This window comes from Anopheles stephensi, chromosome 3 (assembly GCF_013141755.1).
Source record: "Anopheles stephensi strain Indian chromosome 3, UCI_ANSTEP_V1.0, whole genome shotgun sequence".
In the NCBI taxonomy this organism is placed as follows: Eukaryota; Metazoa; Arthropoda; class Insecta; order Diptera; family Culicidae; genus Anopheles; species Anopheles stephensi.
In genome coordinates, this window is record NC_050203.1 from 72435074 (window position 1) to 72459209 (window position 24136).

Below are 24136 nucleotides of genomic sequence, written 5' to 3' on the forward strand. Positions count from 1 at the left end.
GATAGTAATTCTGACTCGTCTGTCTCGTTTTAGATCCCACCGGGCTAGCACTGTATATTGGCAGCGACGGCACGACGATGGTTGGCAGCCACGAGGTACATTCGCGCATGCCGGCCGGAGCATTTAAGCAGGTCGTAATGGAAACGCCAAGATAGTAGCAACAGTAGCATTATTACTTTGCCCGGTTGCAACCCATCCGCGCGACGACACGAAACCATCGCGAGGAGACCGACCACCAGGCACCAGGTCGATCGTCGCTATCGAATGTTGTGTATTTGCCATATACGTACGCTATGCTAGAAGAGAAGTTCGGTGCACGGTGCTACACCGGGTGCACAATGCGCAAACGAAACAAAAAAAAAAGTGTGATTTATTATCTGCCGGTGTGAGTGTGTGTGTGTGCGTTGTTGTATTAGAAGCGCCAGTGGTATTTGTGACTGTTGGAGAAACGAATGGAACCATGAGAAACAGAGCGTGGCGTGAGTTATTTGGTTTTATTAGTTTTCGTTTTTAAATTGTGTCCTTCAACTGGTAAGCTCTTCCTGGCCGTCGTATATATTCACAGCTTAGAGCAGTTAGTTAACATTACGTTTTGCCGTTCTATTACTACAACCACTAAACTACTGAAACGATTCGAAATAAGTACCCGAAGTGCTTCCACCAGTAAGGCCGGTAGAAAATGGTGCGTTAGGAAGGAAATTATGTGATTTTTTTTTCCATGTCTTTCCTTGAAAGAGCAAGCATTCGCCGTATCAAATCTGGTTCGGAAAAAAGAGGAAGAAAAAAAGGTAAATTAGGCTAGCTCACCTAAGAAATTGCCTTTCTAATGGGGCGCTTTGCCTGGGTAATGAACTTTAAGTTTTCCTGCCTTACACAGTTTTGTTTTCAGAGTTTTTTTTACTCACTTCACACTTTCTTTAACACTTTATTTTACACACACACAAGAGAAGAAAAAAAAAACCAGGCGCAAACAAGAAGTACCACAGGTAGCAAGCGCGGGACAAAAGCAGCAGAAGCAAATACCATTAAGCCATTACGTTGTGATAAACTTTAACGGGTTACAGAGAGAGAGAGAGAGAGAGCGTGAGAGAGTGAGAGAGAGAGAGAGAGTGTGTGTGTGTGCGTGTGTGGTTTTTTATTACTTCAGTTTCCTTCTATTCTTACGAGCGCCCGCGGTAGCATGTAATCTGCTGCTATATTACATTACAATACTGCACTTTAAATTGGTGGTATGTTTTATGCAAAAAACAAAACAAAGAAATGGAACTATAGTTAGGAGTATTTTCTTTCTTGTGCAAAAAAAACACACACACGCACACGATCGGGAAAACTTTCTAATGGTGCCCTGTTACATTAGAAGAGGAGCTAGCTGTGTAGGTTATTTTGAGGCCCGCGCAATGTAGGGAAAGGTAGTGAGAAAAGAATTTTGAATTCGGTTTTTGTGTGTGTGTGTGTGTGTGTGGATAACCAAAAAAGGAAAGCACACTAACACAAACGTGCACCAGCTAGGAACGATGCAGCAAAATATCGTAAGGTGAGGAAGAGAAAAAAAATGGGGAAATTAGCGTGAAAAGAAATTAATTTTGCTTTAAGTAGCATAACGATGCAAAAGAAACAATACAATAACACAAACGAATCCCTCCCTCCCCCCCTTTCCCCCGCTCACCTGTCCGCTCACACTGGATAAGAATCCGGCGGTGGAAAGTGATACGCAAGGGATACAAGCTACTACTACTACTACTAGCATGGGTGCGTTCGTAAGGACACACCGTTCGGAAAAGAGATTGAATGTATTTGTGTGCGTGTGTGGCTAAGAAAGGAAGCAGCAGGACAGGAGAAGCAGAAAAAGGGAAGAAACTGTACAGCTGTGTGTGTGTGTTAGTGTGTGTGTTTATAGACGGAGGTATTATTTCGAATTATTACTATTACATCTAATGTTAACTTTATTTCATTATTTTTTTACTATTATCATTCGTTCCAGTTAACGGTAAAATTGTGAGGAAAAGCAAATGAAATTTGTTTATGTTTTTGAATTTTGTTTCTTTTTAAGTAGTATTTTTAGGATTTTTTGTTCGTTTTGTATATAACCTATTTGTATATTTCGCGCGCGTTGTCAGGTATGGATCGTAAATGAAAAATACTATGTAAAAATGTTGCTAGGGTTGGTTTTACGTTTTGTATTCCTTTTGCACCCACACACCGTTTATGTTCTTGGAGCACTTGGTAGGAGGCTTTTTGGTTTTCTTACGGAATGGAACTGGGCGGTAACATCCAAGTGGGAAACATTTCCGAAGCTAGTTGATTTCCTTCCAATGTTATCAGTGTAGTAAATTTTTGTGCTGTATTTTTCACCGGTTAATTTCCATTCTCTCTCGTTAACCAAAACCAGAAATAAAAGGTTGTTAGGTTGAATGTTTATTCCCTTTTGGATAATATGCCGTGTAAATAGGAAAACAAACTGGTAGTCCCAGCAGTATCACAACAATCAGCAGCGTTTAGAAAGCAAGGATAATAAAGCTCTGAAAGGGGAAAACCGGAATGAAAAAGCAATGTAAAAATTGTGTAAAGATGCACCAAGTAACACCACAACAGAAAAGGCAAAAAAACAATGACCCTCCACGCGTGTTGGCATCTGTTAGGCGCGTGAATTGTGAATTGTAAGAAGCATCAGTCTGATAACATTCATACACTATCCCCCCACACAAATTCATGACAAAAAAAAAAAACAAATTAAAATCCAAAAAGCTCTAGTTACTAATTCTCAAAAATCAACAACGCAAACTAGGAAAAAGCAAACAATTCAAATCATTAATATCAACTCTTTAGAGCAAAAGAAATTTTAGTAGCAAAATTTGTTCTCTCGCCCCATGTCATTTTTGTACCGGAACTGTTTAAAACAAACTAAATGAGCGTTTGGTAGGTAGCACACACACACTGATGAAAACGTGTAGAGCAACTATTCCATCGTGTTTAATTGTTGTTTGTAGGGCGGCTAAACATAAAAACCCAATTTCGAACCTTTTTCGTTGCTTTTGATCGGAACCCCATTTTCACCCCGGAGCGCCCGGGGAAAAGATTTTCATCGTAGGTTACAAAGATTCCTGAACAGAGTGTGAGTGTGTGTGTGAGTGGAACTTGATCATCCGCGTTTTACGGCACACCCAATGTGTGTGTGTGTGCTAAGAATAACGAATGGGAAGATATGTATATTCGGTTTGCGGTGCAATCCTCTCCCACGTGCGGTGGCCAATGTCGAGGTGGTTGTTGTGGTGCGAAAAGAAGTTAAAAACAAAATATACAAAACCAACAAATCTGAACATGACCGAGAGGCTCAATGATAGATATACACAGCTCATCAATCAATGTTTAATCGTTGCGGTAATGTTATTTTACTTTGTTTGTATCGGATGAGAAATATTATTGTAAAGTGTATCCGAAATTAGTATAATGTGAAATAGCTTCATAATTCGTGTGGAAAATGCTAAAACACGCAAAGCTTACTTTCAAAATAATCGTTTTGGGCTAGTTTCGTACGAATTGCGCTAGAGGTCGCTTCAAGCGTTTCAATTCAAAATCGCAGCTGAAACGTTTCACTAGGTAGTGAAATATTTCACACTTCAAATCCTAAATCGTTACAAATCAGTTTGCTGAGTTGTTCTCACACTTTTTTAACCATTTTGAAGACAACAATACCCTCCAAACACTTTCTTATAGTGTTTCATTTCCTTTCGATAATTTATTCTTCAACAACAAACGATCTTTGGCAGTGTAAAAGGCATTATAGTTCGTTTTTTGCCTGCTTTTCTTCTCTTTACAATGCTTCTGTTCTTCCCGGAAAAATGGTTTCCGTGCACGTGCACTTATGTACGTGTGTGTGTGTGTGTGTTTTTTTTTTTTACTTGTAATTGATTCGTATGTGTGGGGAGCAGGAAAGGATAGACGGGGGTTCTATTTACATGTAGGAAACAGGTATAACAACAAGAGCAGTGATGACTTAAAGGAGTGTGTGAGCGTTCGGTCGATTCCTCTTCTGACTAACGATGTGCTCAGTCCGATCGATATGATACATGAGTTTTTCCTTCCTTTCTTACAGTTCTTAATACTATCGCTCGATGTTACTTATCCTAAACCAACTCTATTCCTCTTCGTCTTTAATTTCGCGCGCAAACTTGTTTGTGTGTGTGTGTCTCTTTGTTTGCTTTTGTATTTTAAATACTAACCGTTAAAGCTACTAACTAATCTCGACGACTCTACCGTAAGCATCATATACATGTATAACAAATATGGTGTTAAACAATGGCAAAAGATCCGTGAAGTAACGGTTGCCTATTACTTGAAGCAAACTGGGCCCACCTGAAAACCGAACGCTTGCTGTGGCAGTCCGTAATCGATCGGATAGAAGTCGATTATGGGGAGGTATTGAAGTTTGGGTGTCCTCACTTCAAACACCGTCTCGCTCTTGCTACGTCCCGTTTTGCATCCGTCCACCAGGACGGTCGGTTTAATCTTGGAGTTCTCGTACCCGATGTCGATCTCATTCTCGCCCAGGAAGCGTATCGCGTTGTCGTAGCTTTCGTCCTTCGTACTGTACCAGGCGACACTGTTCATGCAGGCGTACGTGAAGTTCTGGTACACCTCTTGCGATAGAAGGCGCAGGAAGGTCATCTGGACCGTACCGACTGTTTCGTAGGATATCTATAAGCAAACGTTTACATATAATTAAGTTCTATTCTACATCTTTTGTCGTTGGACAGGTTAGGATGATTATCTTACCCTGAAACCACCGCGCAGATTCGAGTACCAATCCGTTTTATCGTTCTCCTTGCGCCATGGAATCGTTGGCATCTGGGAACTGTGGATGTCCGGGAAAACGCACGTCTCGCCAGCAGCTGTCATGTTGCAGAACACGTAAACCGCGTCATCGCCCATGCCAAGGTTAGGATCGATCCAGTACCAGCCTGTCATTTAAACAGCATTAAATCATATTTTCCTAGACTCAAACTCAACCCGGTGTCATCACTCACCATCCTTGAACTGTGGATGTCCATGGTGCAAATCCCGACACGTTCGAGCAGGATTTTCCCGCGTACCAACCGGCTTCCGTATCCGATCGAGCTCCTGCCGCATCGAGTAGATCGAGCTGTACATATCCAGGAACTTCGGGCCAAGATCGGACGGTTTCGACTTGGATTTCTTCTTCTTGGTTTTCTTGCGAGGTTCCACCTTCAGGATCTCCTCATCAAAGTCATCCACCTCGAGCAGGTCTTCGTCCATGTCCGTACCATCACCCGCTTCACGCTTCTGTCGATCCTCACCCTTCGTCATGGTGAACTCGTTCATGCGGAAGAGCAGCTCCGGTGGGATAAGCGGTGCGTCGGCTGGAGGTCCAGGTGGTCCAGGAGGTCCGGGCGGTCCAGGCTCTCCTCGAAGACCAGCAACACCCTCTGTGCCTTTCGGTCCTAGCGGGCCATCGTTTCCAGGAGGTCCTTGCGGACCATCGTTACCCTTGAGTCCTAGCGGTCCTACTGGACCAGGTTCTCCTTTGGTCCCTTCGGGGCCTGGGACTCCTCGGACGCCTTTGTCACCCTTCTCACCGGAGTCACCCTTCAACCCGACCAGACCAAGCTCACCTCGATGTCCTTTTAGCCCACGACGGCCCCGGTCACCTTTCGGACCCTTGGCACCTACCTCTCCCGCTTTTCCAGGTGCTCCACTATCGCCCGGTTTACCGACGGGACCAATTTCGCCCTAAAAGAGGTTACATTTAGAATTGCCTTGCTCTTGCTGCTCTCTACTCCAATTCTTCAACTCACCGAAGGTCCCGGAGATCCTCGCAGTCCAGTAGGTCCCTGTGGACCCGGCATTCCTTGCGGTCCGGTGAGTCCTTGATTTCCTGGTGGTCCTGGTAATCCCCGGTCTCCCTTTTCGCCAGCCAATCCCGTCGTTCCTTGCAGACCGGCCGGTCCTTCTGGTCCGATTTTACCCGGCGGTCCAATCTCACCCGCCGGTCCCGGTGGACCTGGTTCACCGGGGAGGCCAGCTTCACCCTGTTTTCCATCGTCTCCATCCTTGCCAATATCCCCCTTCGGTCCGACGAGTCCAGGCTCACCAGGATTGCCAGGGAATCCTGGTGGACCAGCAACTCCCTTTGGTCCTTCCAAGCCCGGCTGCCCTCGTTTTCCCGGTGGCCCAGGTGGTCCCGACTTTCCTTCCTCGCCCTTTGGTCCTATGGAACCCTTTTCGCCTTCCTTGCCCTCGGGTCCAATCGGACCGGGTGGTCCTTGCGTTCCAGGTTCTCCCGCAATTCCCTGCGGACCGGGAGATCCTGGAGCACCGGGGCCACCTTCAGCTCCGCGTGGCCCACGACGACCCGCTTCTCCTGGTGGTCCAGCAGGTCCAATTGATCCCGGTGGACCATCGTCCCCACGGCCTCCTTTCATTCCCGTTGGACCTGGCATTCCTTGAGGTCCTGCTGGTCCGGGGGAACCGGGCAGACCGGTTGGCCCGTCTTCACCCTTCGGCCCTGTACGGCCAATCTCTCCCGGAGGTCCTTTCTCGCCCGGTGGTCCAATAGCTCCCGGTTCTCCACGACTTCCTTGTGATCCTGGCGATCCCACAGGTCCCTGTAGAAGAATCCAAGACATTAATCCATGGCCTAATAGTCAGAAGGCCATCATACTTACTGATTCACCTTGAGCGCCCTTGAAACCCTTCTCTCCCGGCGGTCCCATGTCGCCCTTGTCGCCATCCTCTCCCGGAGGTCCCACAGGTCCTGGTGGTCCAGCTAGACCTCGCTGTCCCGGTAAACCGTCTCGTCCAACTGGTCCGCCTAAACCTTGCTCTCCCCGTTCGCCCTTTGCTCCGGAGGGGCCAGGCGGCCCAGGAGGTCCAGGTCGTCCCTCAGCTCCTGGTGGTCCTTCCTTGCCTGGTTCGCCTGGCTGACCTTTGTCACCGATTGGTCCAGGAAGTCCGGGCAATCCAAGCTCTCCCTTGAGACCGGGCAATCCGGGCATTCCCATCATGCCACGTTCACCTGGGAATCCTGGCAAACCTTGACCACCTTGTGGACCATTCTTTCCCGGTGGTCCTGGTGGACCTGACTGGCCTTCTTTACCGGTGTCTCCTGGTACGCCTGGTTCTCCAGGCAGTCCCGGCAGTCCTGGTATGCCTGGTTCTCCGACTGGTCCCGGTTCGCCCGTTGGTCCTTGCGGTCCAACAACACCGGGAGCACCAATGGGGCCTGGATTTCCGTTTTCACCCTAGAAGAAGGAAATTTTTTAGAGTCTTGTATAGCTGGAATAGGATTGAGCTTACCGGAGGTCCACGTTCGCCAGAAGCTCCCGGCGGTCCATCTTTGCCATGATTTCCCTGTGGCCCTGGAAGTCCGATGAAACCCCGAGGACCTTCCGGTCCCTGCATGCCTATTTCACCCTGTGCTCCGGGAGATCCCGGCTGGCCGGTATCACCTTTCGGTCCGGTAGTTCCATCTGCGCCTCGCCTACCACGCGGTCCTCGGAATCCCTTAAGAACGATAAAATGGGTCAGTGTTTTCTTCTCGGCGATTTTCCATCTCAGTTTACTTACTCTTGGTCCGACTTCACCACGTTCTCCTTGAAGTCCAGTGTTTCCCTGGAAATCAAATCAACGCAATAAGCATTAAAATTCCAATCATCTCATTGATAGAGCAAAGACACTTACACGTTCGCCCTTTTCGCCCGGCAAACCGGCCATGCCAAACGATCCTTTGTCGCCCTTATCGCCCGGCGGTCCTGGGTAGCCCGGGAAACCCTGCACTCCTTGCTTGCCCTTATCGCCAGTCAACCCCATCATGCCCGTTTCTCCCCGAGGTCCTTCGAATCCTTTCGGTCCTTCGGGTCCTTCCGATCCGGGCGCACCAGTTACACCCGGATGTCCACGTTCGCCCGGTGGTCCCATATCGCCCTTATCACCATCGTGTCCTAGTTCACCCTTTTCACCCTTATCGCCGGCAGTACCTCGCTCACCGTCGTCTCCCTTGGGTCCTCGGTTGCCGGGGAATCCGATGGGGCCCTGTACACCTTGCGGACCTACATCACCTTTCGGTCCGGCGATGCCTGGGTTTCCATCCCGCCCCGGAGGCCCATCAGCTCCCGGAAGACCCGGAAGGCCTGGCTTTCCGTGTGGACCAGGAATACCCGGCGGACCGAGGTTTCCTTGCGGACCTGGTGGTCCTACCGGACCGGGCGATCCCGTTTGGCCTGGCGCTCCCGGCTGACCTTGTGGTCCAGGGTTTCCCTTGGAACCGGGAATGCCCTCAGATCCGGGCAGACCTGGATTGCCCGATGGGCCAGGAAAGCCTCGCGGTCCAGAGAATCCTCGCGGCCCAAGCTCACCCGGAAGTCCTGGTAGTCCTGGAGGACCATCTTCTCCCTGTGCGCCATCATGTCCCTGGGTACCCTTCTCACCGACTGATCCTTGTCGTCCGCGCTCTCCTTTCTCTCCGGGGAAGCCAGGCAATCCAATGGGGCCCTGTTCACCTTTCACACCTTGCAAACCGGTCGCTCCTCGTTCGCCATCTCGTCCCGATCTTCCTCGGCGACCCTCGCGACCTTTAGCGCCAACACCTCCCCGAGGTCCAATGGGTCCCTGTAATTTCCAACAGATTAATAACTCAGGAGATATGGAGAAAAGGTTTCCCAAGAATTGGGCCGATCCTTACCGGTTCACCAACATCTCCCGGTTCTCCTTTCGTTCCCTCAGGCCCCGGAGGTCCGACAGCACCAGGAACCCCAGTCAGTCCCATTGGTCCATCGGCTCCTCGCATCGCTGTCATGTGCTGTGAGAGCATCTGCCGCAATGCTTCCGCCTGTGAGTCTGGTCCCTTTTCATTGCCGGCAGAGGTGAGTGGCATCATGAACACGTGTCCCGGTGGTCCTGAAGGTCCCGACTGTCCGTTCAACCCGTCACGACCAGGTTCTCCCTTCGGACCTGGATCTCCCGGTGGTCCACGAGGTCCTCGTATGGTCTTCACTCCGCCAACGATCGTTACGGTAGATTGTGCCGGGAATCCAACTCTTCGCTCCTTTAAAAGCAATAACAAGACATTAGGATGTTCTCCAAACTTCCTAAAGTATAGTGGTTCAGTTACCTCATCTTCTTCAAATTCTGGACCATAACCGGCGGCCGGATCCGTTTGTGTGCGGTTCGCAGTATTTACACGCGGTCTCGTAGTTGGAGGACCTCCTGCTCCCGTCGGTCTTGGTTCTCCACCGGCTGACGCATCGTATTCCGGATCAGGCAAAGGCAAAACTCCGGGACGCAGTTGATCGTAAGCTCCTGGCTCTACTTCCGTACGGTTGCGCGAACTCCCATCTGGTTGCGTTTCTGCACCAGCAGCTACCCGACTCAAATCCCCACCGAACTCCAAATTGTTGTAGTAATCGTCGTCGTCTCCAATCACCTCCAAGCCTTCTCCATCACCGTACAGATCGGCAAAGTCTCTTCCACCGCTGGACGAGCTTGCCGAAGCTGCCTGTCTTCCACGGGAACTGCCGGCGCTAGCTTCACCGGCAACGGACACCGACTCACGCAGCACCTGATCACGAATGCTAGCGCCAGCTGCCTGCGAGGACGCTCTTCCACCGGAACTAGAGCTCGAGCTGCTACTGGTTTGAGTTCGGCTGACGGTGCCTCCTCCTCCTGCAGTACCGTTTGACACCGTTCTTGTGCTCTGTATCGTAACGGTGCGAGTTACCGTAGAGGATGATCCCGAACCGGTAGCAGATCCAGATCCACCTGGACAGTCGGGAGCATACCTGGTGCAGATGTTGTACGCCTCGTCCGGTGTGTTTGCAATCATAAAGAGTTGAAGATCACCCTGGTAGAAAGTAAAGTGGTTAATTAGTTTAGTCGATGCTTCAAACTCCCCTCCATGTGTCCACAGTACCGTAAAGAATCCATTCTCCTCGTTCAACTGCAATCCGGTCAAGATTAAACCGTCCGTCACCAGCTGCACACCGTCCCGTCTGTTCAGTGGACGCGTGATCTGTGTACTACAGTCCAAGATCAGCGTTACCGAGTTTCCCTTGATGCTCAGTCCCAACCGGTGCCACCGCCCATCGTCGATGCTCACACCGAAGCTGATCATGTTCTGATACTGGTCCTGCTCGTCATCCTCCGGATTACCATCGTAGTAGTACAGCGCCACGTCACGACCCACCATCAGCATCAGTATCTCGTCCGAATCGCTCGAGTAGACGGCAAACAGTGGTGCCCGCTCAAGGTTTGGGCTAGCGCGAAGCGTTACCAGCAGTGAAAAATCGATAGGAAAACCCGCCGGAAAGCTCGTGATCGTCGGTATGCTCAGCACGGTGTCTTGGTTGAGATTGTAGGCCGGTTCCGGGTGGGGTTGGTACTGGTTGCGCGTGCCATTGCACATGCCGGTGGTCGGTGAGATGCCGGACGGTAAGCTAGGCATACCGAACTGGTCGATCATGTCAACGAGTCCATCTGTAATGAAAAGGAAAAGAGCATTGATCGAATGACACGGCTTATTTGGCACGTCGCTAAACAGAAACATAAAACAACAGTGGAACGCCTTAATATAGGCAATACGCTTCTCGAATGAATAAAGCTTCCTACCAAGAGTATTGTAATACTCTTACGATAAGTAAATTTGAGATAGCTGTTAGCATTCATGGGCATTTCTTGGGGTTCTACTGATATTCGGTTTGACAAGTCAAATGGTCAGCAAATTTGACTATTCAGCTATTCGAAACAGAAAATGGCCTTTTACTTGTCCAATTAATGATTTTGCATACTTTCAGGCGTATTTGCAATCAAATAGCAAATCGCGCCCGAATGTATGCAATTTGTTAAATTTCTTTGTTTTTGACATTTGTATTTCGTCAGCACATGCGGTGCTGACAATACGGCTCCTAGCCGTGATAATTAATAAATAAATAATAAAAATAAAATACATTTTCCACATGACGTTAAATGATTCTGCAAACAACCCAAATGTAATGAATCTAAACGATAACAACAAATTTAAAACGAGTCTATATGGATACATTTTTAAACGGACTATAACCTCTATCGAGCATTACCTCAAAATTCGTAGAAAATGTTTGTTTGCAATATGCTTTGCGATAAGCTTTTCGTATATAACGCTTTGGTGTATTTCACCATCTGAAGGATAAATCCATTTTAGAGAATTAACGCTGCGAGCACAGATTAGATTTCCTGCACCGTTTCGTTCATTAAAAATTCCCGCGCTCATTGAATTATTCATAGTAATACAACACTGTAAGCATTGAAGCGATCGAAAAGAATTTGTATTTTTTGGATGTTTTTTATGTACAACAACAAAATTCCTGACACTATTTTACTGTTCCACATTTAATCATAGCATTCATACACTGCCTCATCTGACCGAGTTTGAGAGTCTACTTTGCCTATCTTTCCTATGTAATGAAGCATACGTGACAGATTGTATCATGGTACACATTTCAACGGGCAGTGATGGCTACCAGTGCCACTCTGACAAAGTTGCCGATGAAACTCCTTCCTGCTCGATTCGCGCTTGAATGTTGATTAATTACAGCACGGTCAATCCAACCCTCCGGTAACATTGTTGCTGTGTAAGTGCAGCTCTTCTTCACATGCATCATCACCGCTCCACATCACACGGAACGAGTGCAATGATTTAAAACCCATAAATTTCCATAAGCCTTCATTGACCGAAACAGTTTCAGGCCGGAGTGCGTGCCTTGCGTTGTGTACTGGCGTGTTTACGCAGATTAACAGAATGACCGGTACAGCGCGCTTTGTGTTGTAAACGTTGCACAAACACGCCATGCGCTTATGATGTTTCAGCGGCATGATTATCATTATGATTACAGCAATTACATTACGGCAGCTGCAGGATGCAAAAGGACACAGAGACAGGGATGTTTTGGGAAGCAAGGGTTTCAGCAGGACAAACCCCCTCCCGCTTCAGGTATCGGGTAATCGGGTGGGTTTACTCGCTTAACCTCTTGATACATGATTTTTGCACCGAAAAGGAGGATTTCATTTGCATTTTGTGATTGGCTGTCGCATTGGGAAAATCATTTCATGTGATTGTATATGCAAACCAGGTTACTGTGTACGTTTAACGTCCTGGTTCTGCAAACCTTTTGGGTGAAACGAGGCCAGACCATTCCATTAGAATCAAAGGACTGATCTTTCTACATTTTTTTTTTAAAGGAAAGAGAAATTGTAAGTTTTAAAAGTATTTCTAATCGGTGTTTGGCAGTACCATTGCATACTTCTAGGCGTTGCATTAGTTTGGAATTGCATAGAGTGAAGGACACTATGGTAAGACAATCCTGGCTCTCGATAACAAGCATCTGGATCGTTAGAATTTTTTATCAAAATTTTATGACCGTTCAGAAATTAGCATATCATTGCATTATTATAAAAAATCTAAATAAATCAAAAACAATTTGCGAAATAAAAAAACTATTAGAATAGCATCAATACCCTGATTAATCCTATAAAAGCCTCGTTTTCTGAAGATAAACAATAACATCAGATCAAATTGTTGAACACTCTGGCCCTTCTATTCATTGCATACTTTTAGGCGAAATCTCTTTAATTTGAAGTATAATTTTAATATAGTTGTTTGCATACCTTTAGGCGGATTTTTATAAATCGAAAATAATATTAAATTTCTTCATTTTTTCGGCTTCGCAAAAAGTTGGACATCGATAAGAAAATTTAAAACCGTTTGGCAGCTAAGCTGTAGCTGTACGCTTGGCAAAGTACTTATCGTCCACAAGCCTTCTACTGTTCGTCTATCGTCCTCCCAGTCAGTATGCAAAACCGATTGAAACCCGCACGTGTTAAAGCACTTTCCCCACTTACCCGTCCGCGGTTCGGCAGCTGCGTACACGATCACCCCACCGACGACCATCGCCACGACGACGGCGATCGTCGGATTCACACCGCCCCACGCTGAACCCACGCTACCACCACCCATTCCGTGGCGCTTCCTTCGCCCCCGGGGACGATGAAAGGACACGCCGTACTGATGCGCCTGCTGCATGCCCTCTGGCGGTTCGAAGCGCACGAAAAATCCACCTCTGGCGCATACACGCAGCCGGTTTTGCTCGTTTGCCCCAGCAGCAGCAGCACACGCACTCCAAGTTTAGACTTCACTCAACTAGTACCTTCTCGTTTTAGCTTTCGTTTTACTCCAAGTGCACACACACACACATTCATTGAACTACAACAGTTGGCTTAGTAAATTAGGACGTCCGGTTGGGTTCGTCACTTCACATCCCTGTCGCTTCCGGTGTCGGATGATTTCACTGAAGAAAGATAGGAATTATTTAAAAAAAGGCTATTTAACTAAATGAGGCTCTCATTAGGGGTTTCAATCACGACACTAAAATTTAGAACACGATAGGAACAGCAAAAACCGAAACTATGTCACTTCCCACTGAACTACTTTTGCCGGGTGCTGTGTTCTTTGTAGTTGGTTGAATTTCTTCCTCCCTTTTTCAATTTCACTTCACACTTATCAAAACTGTCACTCGACTATTCTCCTTTCCCCGCAGCTACTCTCGTCGTTAGAAATGGAATAGGAGTAGGTCCAACGCTTATCAACAGCACTGAAATAGCTCCATAATTAGGCTAGCGGTCGAATTTATGCCACGTGGTGAGTCGCCGGAAAGTGTTTGATAAACTGAGCAAGATCTTCAAACCGTTCCTAGCACTTTCACACACGATCTCGTTAACTAATACTGGATCTTTATTAGCTTCAAATCGTTTTGTTAATCCACACGAAGCTGTATCTCAAATTCACTAAGAACCACACTCAAATTACACAACGAGCGAACCTACTTTTCACGGCACCGAGCTCCGTCGATCTGCAGGCCACGAACAACGATCACCAACTGATCGAAAGCCGGGCTGCGCACAGGCTTTTAGTGCTGGGGCGTTAAGAAGAGTTTAGATTGCGATGCTAAGGCCCGCTGCTGTACACTTCTTGCCACTGTTGCTTCACGTTGCTTGCCTTGCCTGTTCTTTGGGCGAAGCTGGTGAAGTGATTAGTGGCGATGGTGTTGGATGTCCGATTCGTATGGTCACGATCGGATAAAGGGTGAGAAAGGGTGTTCATGAAGAGTGAGGGAACAAACTGCTATGTGTGTGTGAACCAAATTATTAGCAAATAGTGTTGAAAGATAGATCGTTCGGGATAGCTTGTTTGCTAAATTACATTTTGGGTTTTCTCATGTTTTGTGCTATTCTAAGCGTAGCTTCAGAATAAGGTTTGGCAAATGCCGTTTAGAACAGCTCAATATCACTATTAATTATTTAAGAATAATTGAGGGCTTTTTTCTTGGTCCAGAGTAAGCTTGATCTATTCACTAGAATGACTATTTTTTACGATCTTTTTGTGCTCCAGAAGATCCTAACATCTTAGATGATTTCACAAGCATAACAACATGCTGGTCAACAGCAAAACATGACCACAAAGCAAGAGTTAATTCATTTCAGGTACGTTAATGCATGATAGCAAATGATATCTCTCAAAAACTACTTAATCGATGTTGTGAAATTATATGCTGATATAGTGATATCATCTCAGAAGAGCAACGTTCTATTATAGCATACTGAAACCGATTGAATCTTTCATATCAACTGCCGTTCTTGAGATGCTGTATAATTCTTGTGTGATTATTTGAAAAAAACCTGTCAATGGAAAAACTTTTCTTCACTCAAGATCACTTAGGAGTAAATATATCACTCCTAACTAGAGCAAAATTAGATTATACAGACTGTATTATCTAAATACTTCGTTTTCTTCATACGCTTAAACACCTCAATCGGGTAGCGGTTTCGTTTCCTTTACTTGGTTGAGCTGTAGTTATCATTGACCTACAGAAAAGTTAGTCCTACGTATGAGGAAACAGTCTGCAAGTTAAAAACAGACCCCAACATTGCTAGGGATCTTGGACTGGAACCCTTTTCTGAGCAAAACGTTAGCGAGTAAAAATGTCAATATTGGGTAAAGTCCTATACACATGAGGTTCAGCAAGTCGCTAGATCTCTCTTCGAACTCACTCTTAGCTTACTAATAGCCTCTTATAATTGATTAGTTAACTTTCCCGATATTGAACTATAAAAAATCATAATTTTCAACCCACTCCAGTACACATGAAAAATAAGCTTGCTCCACACCCGAAGACGACGCGTTGGAAAAACTATTAAAAACATTCCGCAAGCCAGCGAGGCAAGCTGCCGCCGATGTGACTGTGACATCACTCACACCATCTTTCAAGACACTACCCTGCGGGGCCGGAACCCCTCTGTCGCCCGCCGATCCAAAGTAATCTGACTGATGGCTTTTGATTCGTTTAACAGCTGTTTGTCGCCTCCCTCCCAACCGGGGGGGTATGAACGGGTAAACCGATCTTGAAGAAGGTGGTTGGCAAATTCGGCTTACTTGTACGTAGCGGGCAACGAAAATCCACCCGCAAACAATCTTCTCCTTAGCTACCGGTGCGCGTGCAGTAAATATTTAGTGTAACACATTTGCACTTGCCACGTGTCCGAGTCTCATGCCCTCGAAAACTGGGTGTTGGGTTCTGCTGTTGTTTTTTTTTTATCGTGCGGCAGAAATGGAATGGCCAGACCGCTGTCCACTTGTCCACTTGGCCCATAATCCAAACCGGCCAGTTTGTTTGTTTGAGCGAAACATCACGCGTGCAGGATTTGGTGCGACTTTAGGGCAATTTCGCAAATAACATGCCACGTTTCACCGTTGGAAAAAGGGACCAAAAAAGGGATTTGTTTTTTCTTAGTTTTTCAATTTTAGGAAAATAAATCACACGTTATGCTCGTGTGTAAGTGGGCAATTGTACTAAGAGAGTGCTTTTCCTATTAAAATTTAATTAATTATTCTCGTTCAAAAATAAGCATTCCTTACTCACCATTTTAATGTGTCTTGCGAATTGCATACCTTTAGGCGTGTTTGTGTCATTTTGATTGCAGTACGTTTTTAGTTCACAAAAATCCTTTCTTTCATTTTATTAAAATAGTTTGTCACATTTCGTAGTTAAAATTAACTAACAGCAGCAATGTGGAAGCGGTCACCAGAATTATCCGCCACACACATTACGCCAACCGGGAGCGCAAAAGCGAACCCTCAGCCCGACACACGCGTACGATTGCGCGAGAACTGGGCAGATGACAATTCCATTAGCGCGAAACCCCGTCACCCACCCATCCCACCCCTTTGCCAGCTACCCAGCTACAGCTCACTTCCGATGGAGCAAAGAAAGCGGTTGAAAAAAAAAAAGCAGGCTAAATGCCGTTTCATCCATTTTGAATATTCATCGAGTGTGATTTCACTTTGTACCCGAAAGCCGGCCACGGTCGGTCGTCGTTGGAATGTGTCTTTTGCTCTCGCCCGTTCTATGTTGCTCTCCTGGCCCAGTTCCCGGTCACGTCAGCTCCAGCTCCAGCTAGCTGGCGATATATTGGTGGTCTTGATATGTCACCGAGGAGATCTCTCTTTTTGTTGTTGTTGTTCATCCATTTTAGATGACGAAAGATGATTGCATCGGGGAAGCTGTTTCTGGATCGGAGGAGGGAAAGAAGCGTGGAGAATCCTTTCACCGCATCTGATTTCGGGACGGGGTGTAAGGTATCTGGATGTAATGGCACGGTATCATCAATATCCTGGGCCCGATGCTTCAGGCCCGAACGTGACAAATTGTTTACCTTTGATGTCGCGCAACCTGGTCCCGGTGTCATTAGTTTACCGGTTGTTGTTGTGGGAATTGTGGGGGAAAAGGGTCACACACAATAATACGGTGACGATAGGACCTACATATTCGTGGGCCGGATGTCTTTTTATACTTATATATTTCATCTTTCTGCTAGTGGGTTTTACTATTCTCGATAATGAAGAAATTTTCTGTATCCGAATTAATTATTTTAGAACTTAAAGGTTTTGATCTAAAAGTAATGGTTTTATTCTTAAAGATTAATATTCTGCTCTTAAATCCCTAAAAATCTAGCAATTATCAGCAAATAGACGAACGAAAATATCGTAAGGAGAAATAGAGTCACTTTGTCCTACTAATTGCATACTTTTAGGGGTAAGTAACACTAACACATACAAGGAAGAAAAGCTAACAGCGCAATAGAAAAAATTTAATACCAAAAATGGAAAATAATAGATCCTTAGTGTAGTTCAAAAGCCTTACAAACGGCGTTAAGAGTTAAACGCCAGAATGTAGGCAATGTACTGACAAAAAGTTAATTTTTCTCGATTTATACCTTAAAGCCTTATTTTCTTTTAAAAAGGTCTATGATGGCTTGAGCTTTTTATATTTCAGCTATTAAATTTTATTCTTACTCACTTCCTATTCTTATTATTTTTTCTTTAAAGACCTTCCAATATATTTTTATTATTCTGCAAAATTTGTCTGTTCTGCTACCTCCTTTTTTATTTGCTCTGGGAGGATACGGCACATTTCCTTTCCATGTTCTAACACTGGAAGCTTTTACTCATCGAATGACACATTTCAGTACTCGTCGTATCGCTCCTTTCAAAGGCTCCGCTCGCCCATTCATCCACAAAAACCCGGAACTGTTCTGTACCATTTGTCCCTCATTTTATTCGTCCCCCTCCAGCTGAACCCCCCCCCCCCCCTCTCCAACCAACCAACAAAGCCCGTAAAACAGCCAGTAATGACATTGGCAGAAAATTCAATCCACACCCGGTAACGGATGGCGGATGGAGCCCGAGATTGATTGTGTGCAAGGGCGCGCGCGTGCTGTGTTCGCGCGGAACCTGATCGCGCAACACAGCCTCAATTGAAATATTGATGTAAAATAAATAATCGATATGTAATAGAGAGCGCTAGATGATGGTTGTTTGTGGGCGTTTCAATCGTCTAATCGTTGGCACCACCAGTGTATCGTTTGAATAGGAACGAAACAACACTGCCGGCCAAACAAACAAAAAATCCTGGAGATTGTGGAGATTGATTATTTACGAATGGGACACACACACACACACAAGCACAAAAATGTGCTGATTCACGGGATAAGCATTTTCGAGAACGGATTTTGCCGAGAGGGTATATACTATATTTTTCGGAAGGAAATGAGAACCTGTAGGCGATTAATTAGTTGAGATTTTTTTTGCACAGCTTTATTAAGCTCCCGGGACGATTGTTTTGAATCTCAATTCTGATTTGCTCTGAGAAGGAGCATGCATAAAATAATGATTCTGTGTACATGTAGAGAGCATTACCCTTCTTCTAGTAGCTGGTTTATTTGATAGGTGGGAATACGCCTGCAAGTATGCAATTTTTTTATAGTCTTCAGCAAAAACTTAATGCAATTTAAAGTGATTCATTCATCAGAATATTCTTAAAATAGTTTTGGGAATATTAAAAAAGGCCCAAACGCACATATTGCATACCTTCAGGGGCTATGAACAAAATACGTTCAAAGAGATTGTTTCACAAGATAAATAATCAAATTTGAACTGTAATTCGTTGTAAACACCACCTCAAACTTCTCTTAGCGGTTGATTTATAATAATAACCTCTCTTTATTACCGTCATTTGTAGCCAACAGAGGAAATAAAATAAAATGGTGTCCTTGGAATTAATTCAGTGTTGCCCTTTTCCAGTTGGCCAGTATCATAATTCCTGTTTTCCATGTCGTTTTTCCGTATTTTCCTTCAACAAAAAAAACATCATTCTATGAATGCTCCAGGTGTCTAACAGCGCTATCGTCGCGGCACGGGTTCTGCTATGTTGGCTACATTAAAAATCTCTCATCAACTTCCACCGGCCGTATAATACTATTGTTCAGCACGAAAGCCATCGTCCCACGTACATATTCGGACACGGGCTTAAGAACTGCTAACCTACGTCCACCCAGCAACGCTAGCAGTTGTTACCGTTCTCACAATAATAATAATGTTTTACAAGTATCAGGCATCACATCATTTCCACCCGGTCCCACCGAACGCGGAGCGCAGCTCCAGTTCGTGGCCTTCGTGGCAACGGTTTTCCTTGCCGGAAAGCCGCCCACAGAGAAAAGGAAAAGTCCCTAGGGGATGATCCTTACACCGAGCGACGAGTAATGCTTGTCGGTCGAAAAGCGACCTGTACAGCGAACGGACGGTTAGTGAGGTGCGAAATTACTTCCACCTTGTTCTGATGGGTCTGGGCTGGTTGGGAGGCGTACAGATCATCCGCCTCGGCTCGCCTGGTACGAAGCACACGGAACGTCATAAAGTGGAAATGTTGCTGCTGCGGTGAAGGCAACCTCAATCTTTCTTGCCGGATCCGGGGGCCGCTCGTTACGGTCGTCATCGGTCACGAAAGCGACAGGATGAGCTCATCTTCACGAGATGGGTCTCGACGGGGTGAGCCATGATGATGATTTCCCTGGCAACGTGCACGGTGGGTGTGAGTTAGAGTAATTTCGGGCATAATTTAGTGAACTCAATGCAGAAAATGAAAACAAATGTAGATTGTTTGTTGATTTTATTCTTCATTATCCCTCCAACTAACATTCAAAGAAATCTCAAAGAAAATCTAAGAAATAATTAGCAATTGTCTTTTTATCATATCGCTTTTCTAGTCAAATATGTTGAGTAGGACGGAGTCAGAGACTTAGCGGAGTTATTATACGAGAACTTCTTCTGGAGCTCAGGGAGTGCTGTAAATGATCTATACTTCAAGGATCCCACAGTACACTTATAGTTAGATCAGTTGCGGATCAACCTAGGAGTGGAGGAGGAGCGGCCGCTCGGGGCCTCGTCGATTAGGAGGGCCTAGTTCGCGAAAGAAGTCTTGTTGTTTATCTCTTATATCAAATTAGAGGGGCCTCAAATGCCATTCCGCTCAGCGCCTCCAAATACCTTAACCCGCTACTGAGCCAGATACTGGGTCCCTCTTGAAAGCTCGGAGCCCCAATCATATGCTTAGTTTGCTTACGCTATGTCCGTCCGTGAATTATTCTTCTATAAATTAATCTAAAATGGTTATAAAAATATTTAAAAGGACAATGGCCTAAAAATTCTATCCACAGCGATCCTTACCCACTGTGCCACGGAACCCCGCTCAAATAAGGTAAAGCTTCTGGTCCGATTCCGTCTGAAAACTCCAAACTTCACCCCCGAAACCGGCACCAAACCACCAAACACACCACCTAGCACTAGCTCCTTGGCCGCAGATTAGAAAATTTCCGAAAGTTATAATGTTTGTTTGTTTCACCGACAAAAGGTGAAAATGATTAATGGCAAACATCTGGATCAGTTCCGGTGGTTTGGCCGGTGATCGTCAACCATGCCGGAGCAAGCTTGCGGGATCACCCACAACACGATGGGTGGTTTCTTATCCCCGGCTTACCTCACGACAGCGGGCGAGCGACGGCGAGAGAGCGGCCACAAGCCACGCAACAAAACCCTGCGTAACTGGCTAATGAGGAAAGTTTTTTGTTTCAACACCTTCCATCGGTTGTTCAGCCGGTTCAGCCGGTAAGGACGGACTTATGAATTGTTAAACATCCTGCTTTCACTTTTCTGGCGCTCACTCTGGTAATTTCGCACCCTTACCCGGTCGGTCCCCAGTTCGAGTACAAATGGTGGTGGGTTTTCCGAGGTTTTTGAGGTATGCTACGAATTAATTAGCCCGTTGGTGGTAGGATTTTTCCCTTTTTTGCTCCCCCCTGTTTTTTGCTGTTGGGTTCCATTTTCCCCAGGTCTGTGTTTTTCTGACTGCTGCTGCTGCTTTCATTTCATGCTGGACCGAAATTCAATTAGGCGAGAATTGATGTTTTTCGGTGCGATTAGAATCTCATTACCGGGTGCCGGTACAGCTAGCCCCCCGGTGTCGATTGCTTTGGGGCCGGATGAGTGTGGAGCTTTTTTTTTGGTTTTGTTTGGCCTCCCATCAGGATCATCATTTCTCGTTTCGTACGGGTGTTGCCGACGCCAGGATGATTTGGAACAAAACCCCAAACACCCAAACGTCGTAACACACCTCGTACAACACACTAAACGCATCATTAAATGGGATGCCAACACAAAAAAGGAGGCAACAAACACAAATCTAACGAACGGGCTGGTGGCGTTCTAAATATGGAGGGGAGAAAAAAAAAAAAAGAAACCAAACCCTGACGCAAAACCCCAGCAAATCATAATTAGCATAAACAAATCAAATCAAATTCAATTAGGCAAATCCTGTCAATATCCTACCGGTACCGGTAGAAGGTTGCGATTCGGGGTGGATGCTTCGTTTTTTTGCTAGTGTTTTTAAGTGTTGTTTGCTCCTTTTTTTTGTGTCACACGGAGAGCGATTTTTCCTTTTCTTTTGCAGTAAAATATTTCTTTTTAATTATTTGGTTATCCAAAATGAAATATTCAAAATAATTTACAATTTTCGTTCAATAATCTCATCTTTTTTGTTACATTTATTTTTGTTTTATTATTGTTTATTGGCTTCATTAATGTAAAAGTAATTTATTCATATTTAAAAAAAAACTTCTGTTTTTTACTCGTTTTTCTTCTAAGTATGGTCTTTGTTTTCTTTCTTGTTCCTTCTTTGAGTATTTTACTTTTTAGCTTTCTTCTCTTTTCTCTCCTTAAATTTAAAGGTTTGTCAGTTTCTCATCCTCGTTTTTCTGTGTTTGTATTATTGAACCTTCTCTGTGTTGTGTATTTTTAGATTTTTTTCATATTTTTTATTGTTTTTCAATTGTGTATAAATCATTTATTAAATTATTTTTAGTGTTTAAATTTGATTTACTCAAACATTTCTCGTTTTCATGTTTGGTTATCATATGATTTGTTTTATTTACATTTGATTACTGATTTTTTTTCTGATATTTGCATATTTATATTTATTAAAGCCTCTTCCATTGTTTCTAAATTATAAACGTAAATTTCTACATGTATAAACATTTATCTATTTTCTGTTAAATTTCTGTTTATTTAACTACTTACTATTGCTGATTGTTTTTGTGATTGTTATGATTCTTATGTAGCAATACGGCCAGGCCGTTCTTTATGAATAAAAAAAAAAAAAAGATTCTTATGTAGCTTTTTAATTGCTTTATAAATATTTTGTTATTGATTAATTTCTGTTTTTGAACATTGTTAAGATATGTTTATGGTTACCCGCAAACAACAAACCGTTGCTCCATATTATTAATCAAGCATTTCCTTTCACGGAAAGAAGTTGTTATCACTTAAGGGTGACAATTATTCATCACTTCCGGTACCTTTCCCACCTTCGCCCCATTGCCTCCTTTACACTTGCCGAATCAATATCAATCAATCATCTCACCGTTCCCCCGAAAATGGAGAAGCAAAGTGAGTTATGCTCGAAGGTAGCGACACAAGCAGGAAATATTGTCACATCCACTTACTGTATCCCGGTGCTTCCCCGTCAATTTTGTCATCAGAAAGTGCATCCAGCCTGTCGAGGAAGGAGAAAAGTGCTCGCTACCGTGTGCTGCCGATACCTTGAAGGTGGCAAATTGTGCGGGTTGGTTGGTTGGCTGTGTGGATGAAATAAAATGTAAAATACATTTAATAAGAAAGTAAGAAGGTGTGGCACCAGCAAAGAAAAAATGATCACCGCCAAAGTACTGCTCGGGACGATCAATTAGTGCAGCGTCACGAATTCGGATTCACGGCTTGTGAGAGTGCGGATATTTTTTTTTTTGTTGTGCCTTGTGCATCAACACGACGACGTGTCGCTGAAAACGCTGCTCTTATGATTTATTCCTTCGCTAAATAAGTGGCTGGTTCACCGTTAATGGTGAAGGCGTGTGAAATTGCTGAAAGGCCAACGTGTATCGAATCGGTTGGTGAAAGGACATGGTGCAACAACAAAAAAAACCCACCACTGGCAGCTGAGAAATGTGTCGATAGCTAAGAGGATGGGATCAGAAGAGAAAAAAGCATCATAAGTGATGCTGTTATCAAATTAATGTATGTCACAACAAGCTTTAGGAGTATTTGTTTGGTTCAATTAGGAGTGATTATTTAAAGGAAAGATTATTGACATAGTAAATTAGATGGACAAACCTTCTTATAATTATTGTTGGAAATTAAAAGGGATATTTTGCCTGCTTATTTGCAAACTGCTGATAAAGTTCTAAGGCCACTTACGATTAAAAAATAACCGAAACACAGTAGAGATGGATTATTATGGTCGATCTGTGTCTTGGTGATATTTTTTTCCTTCGGGAACCTGAAAACACTCTCAGTGGTTGGGTGTTCTTACTCATGGTGTGATCAGCCAGTTCCTCCATGATGAGGACATTTTACGGCTAGAAGTTCTACACGTAAGAGTCAATCAACTTTGAAATAACCAGATTTCAAGTTCAGATATTCAAGAAGGTTTCAAATAACCAAAGTTCTCTTGGGGTTTCTTTATTGAAATTTTTAATGATTTTAATCAAAATTTCTTTGCAGTTTTATGCTCTTAATTTTATGCTCTGCTTTTAAATCTTTACATGTTCTATTTCTCTATACTCTGTACCATACTCTGGATTTATTTATCTTCAATCTGAACTGTCTAATTCCAGTACTAGAACTATGTTCTTCAAAAGGCTAGGTTTGGTTCCTTCAATAGCTTTCGATCCTAGTTTTTGACTACTTCTATTTTAATCGGAGAGTCTTGATTGGCTTTTTTTGTGGTTTTTATAGGTTAAATCCAGTCCTCAGAATTTTAAAACGAAATGTATAAGCATGTTTTTTATGTAAAATGAGATTACCTAAGCTTCCAGGTCCAGGACATATCTCGCCGAATAGCGCTGAATAGTTAAAAAGGCGTTAGCTAAAACAAAACTTAATGCTAAACAGAAAAAGGAAAACACAGATTTATAAAACTAGCTGCAACGCTCCAAAAAAAATATCGCTACATCATCATCCATAAACCTTCATCTCAGTAGGCTGTTTCCTGCGAAAGTCACCCTACTATCAACCAACCCACATCGAGACCGTCGAGGCAGGTCCAACAACAACAAAAAATGCCCCACCGAAAGAAAGTCACCATTCGCAACACAATTCCGGTCAGCAAACTCGCAGCATGTTGTGGCTTTGCGTGAAACAATCTCGCAC

The 24136-nt window shown here is 44.6% G+C and overlaps 2 protein-coding genes across 15 annotated transcripts in view; one reads left to right on the forward strand and one right to left on the reverse strand.

The window, feature by feature from the left end:
• LOC118510621 (mucin-5AC) overlaps window positions 1–3370 on the forward strand; it is a 73093-nt gene extending 69723 nt beyond the window's left edge. For all 13 annotated transcript variants that reach the window (XM_036052657.1, XM_036052656.1, XM_036052651.1 and 10 more), the window contains one exon: window positions 34–3370. In XM_036052657.1, the coding sequence (XP_035908550.1) occupies window positions 34–155 (122 nt within the window). In that variant the 3' untranslated portion in view covers window positions 156–3370. The remainder of the gene's footprint in view (window positions 1–33) is intronic.
• A 320-nt stretch (window positions 3371–3690) lies between these two features.
• Window positions 3691–13980, reverse strand: LOC118510620 (collagen alpha-1(XI) chain-like). 2 transcript variants are annotated; one of them, XM_036052647.1, is made up of 13 exons: window positions 13870–13980; window positions 12889–13334; window positions 9926–10488; window positions 9128–9856; window positions 8699–9061; window positions 7699–8625; window positions 7585–7629; window positions 7315–7521; window positions 6684–7259; window positions 5814–6623; window positions 5025–5748; window positions 4774–4958; window positions 3691–4695 (listed from the first exon to the last, which is right to left on the reverse strand). In XM_036052647.1, exons 2-13 carry the CDS (start codon window positions 13067–13069, stop codon window positions 4330–4332), a joined length of 5676 nt encoding a protein of 1891 aa, XP_035908540.1. In that variant the 5' UTR covers window positions 13070–13334; window positions 13870–13980; the 3' UTR covers window positions 3691–4329. The 2 variants fall into 2 exon arrangements, with proteins under 2 accessions (XP_035908540.1, XP_035908541.1); XM_036052648.1 differs by having other exon boundaries at window positions 13866–13884.
• Between the last annotated feature and the right edge of the window lie 10156 nt (window positions 13981–24136).